The 1,842-nt window shown below is 43.4% G+C and overlaps 1 protein-coding gene across 1 annotated transcript in view; it reads right to left on the minus strand.

Annotated features, from left to right (window-relative positions):
• The window catches only part of LOC102023860 (zinc finger protein 264-like), a gene marked incomplete at its 5' end in the record, with an annotated part of 11,494 nt that extends 11,430 nt beyond the window's left edge, over positions 1–64 (minus strand). Inside the window, 1 exon segment of the mRNA XM_013509843.1 lies at positions 1–64. Within this exon segment, the coding sequence (XP_013365297.1) occupies positions 1–64 (64 nt within the window).
• Between the last annotated feature and the right edge of the window lie 1,778 nt (positions 65–1,842).

Consider the following 1,842-nt stretch of genomic DNA (forward strand, 5'->3'; position numbering starts at 1 on the left):
GGTACAAGGTCCTCTGTGCCGGGTCCAGCTGCCCCCACTCTTCCTGGGTGAACGTCACGGCCACATCCTCAAAGGTCACAGGCACCTGGAGAGGTCAGCAGAGGTGTTAGAACCGCCTCAGCTGCGGGATGGGCGGGCACATGTGCTGGGCTGGAAAAGGCAGAGAGAAGCCTGCCCTGCTGACTCCACGCTTCCCGAGGGCCCCGCTCTGTCCTGGACTCAAGGCGCAGGAGATGATGTCCTGGAGAGAATGCAGTAGTGCAAAGGAAAGGACCCTTCTATGTGGGAGCCTTTGGGAGAATGGGACACAGGAAATCGTGGGCTGTGAGATGGGGACAGACAGGGCTCCAGACATCACAGGAATGAAGGAATATCAGTGACAATGACCAAGATCCCTGCCAGCTGCAATACCTGAGCCTCGAGGGTGCAGCACGGTGCCTGACCCAGCTGAGGGCTTCACATTCGGTGTTAGGGACTACATCTCCATAGATCTAAACTGAGACTCTTGGAGTCAGAATACGAACGCCTAAAACTGACACTTTAGGCTGTGCAACCAGCAACCTCACTTCACATCGCATCACTGAGCCCGGCCTCCCAGGTCAATACAGCAACTTCCACGTTATGAAGGGCAGTCATAACATAGACAGAAAGTATTTACTGCCAGTGGGCTTTAGGTTTCCTACGAATCCTTCTCCAGTTTCTGAGGTAAACGTTAATATCAGTCACCTCTATGGCATAGTGATCTGATATCAAGGGACCTAAGGCCAAGGCATCTTCACAAATTCACGCACTATCATGTAGAGAAAAGATTTCTGGAAAATGCACAGGAAATGGACAGATTCCTAGATGCATGCATATTGTCAAAGCTGAATCAAAAAGATATAAAAATTCTAAATATCTAGTATGAGTCAATGAAATTGAAGATGTACCTAAAAACCTATCAACACAGAAAAGCCCAGGCCTTGGTGGATTCACTTCTGACTTCTACAAGGAACTTAGAGAAGATCTAATACCATTATTTCTCAAAGTCGTTAATAAAACTAAAAAGGAAGCACTATTCCCAAATTCATTCCTGAAAGCAAGTATTACCCTGACATGAAAACGAAAGAATGATCCAACCAAGAAAGAGAACTACAGGCCAAACTCCGTAACAAACAGACACAAAAATCCTCAAGAAGATACTGGCAACAAATGCAGCATATCATCAAGAAGATTACACACCATAACCAAGTTGGATTCAACCCAAGGGTGGAGGGATGCTTCAACATTCCATGATCAATAACTGAAATACATCATATTAACAGGCCAAGGACAAAAACTACATGATCATCTCAATAGATGCAGACACAGCTTTTGACAAACTCCAGCACTCATTCATGATAAAAACCCTACAGAAAACTGGAATACATGGTCTTTCTCTCAACTGATAAAAGCCATTTATGACAAACCAACAGCCAACATCACACCAAATGGAACAAAATTGAAAGTTTTACTCTAAAATCAGGAACAAGGCAAGGATGACCACTGTCACCACTGTTATTTAGTATACTCCTTCAAACATCAGACAGACCATTTAGACAAGAGAAAGAAAGAAAAGTAATAAGGATACGAAATGAAGACGTTCTATTATCTTTTTTTGTGGATGACAAAGAAGACCCAAACTACTCCACCAAAGCACTTCTAGATTGAATAAGTAAATTCCGTAGCATAGCTGCACACAAAATCAACACTCAAAAATCAATAGCCTTCTAGCACACAAAAACAAACTCATTGAGAAACAAATTAGGCAACAGCACCTTTCACAATAGCATCTAAAAAATGAAATGCCTACAAGTCAATCTA

This window comes from Chinchilla lanigera, unplaced genomic scaffold, assembly GCF_000276665.1.
Source record: "Chinchilla lanigera isolate Chin_1 unplaced genomic scaffold, ChiLan1.0 scaffold00183, whole genome shotgun sequence".
Taxonomy (NCBI): Eukaryota; Metazoa; Chordata; class Mammalia; order Rodentia; family Chinchillidae; genus Chinchilla; species Chinchilla lanigera.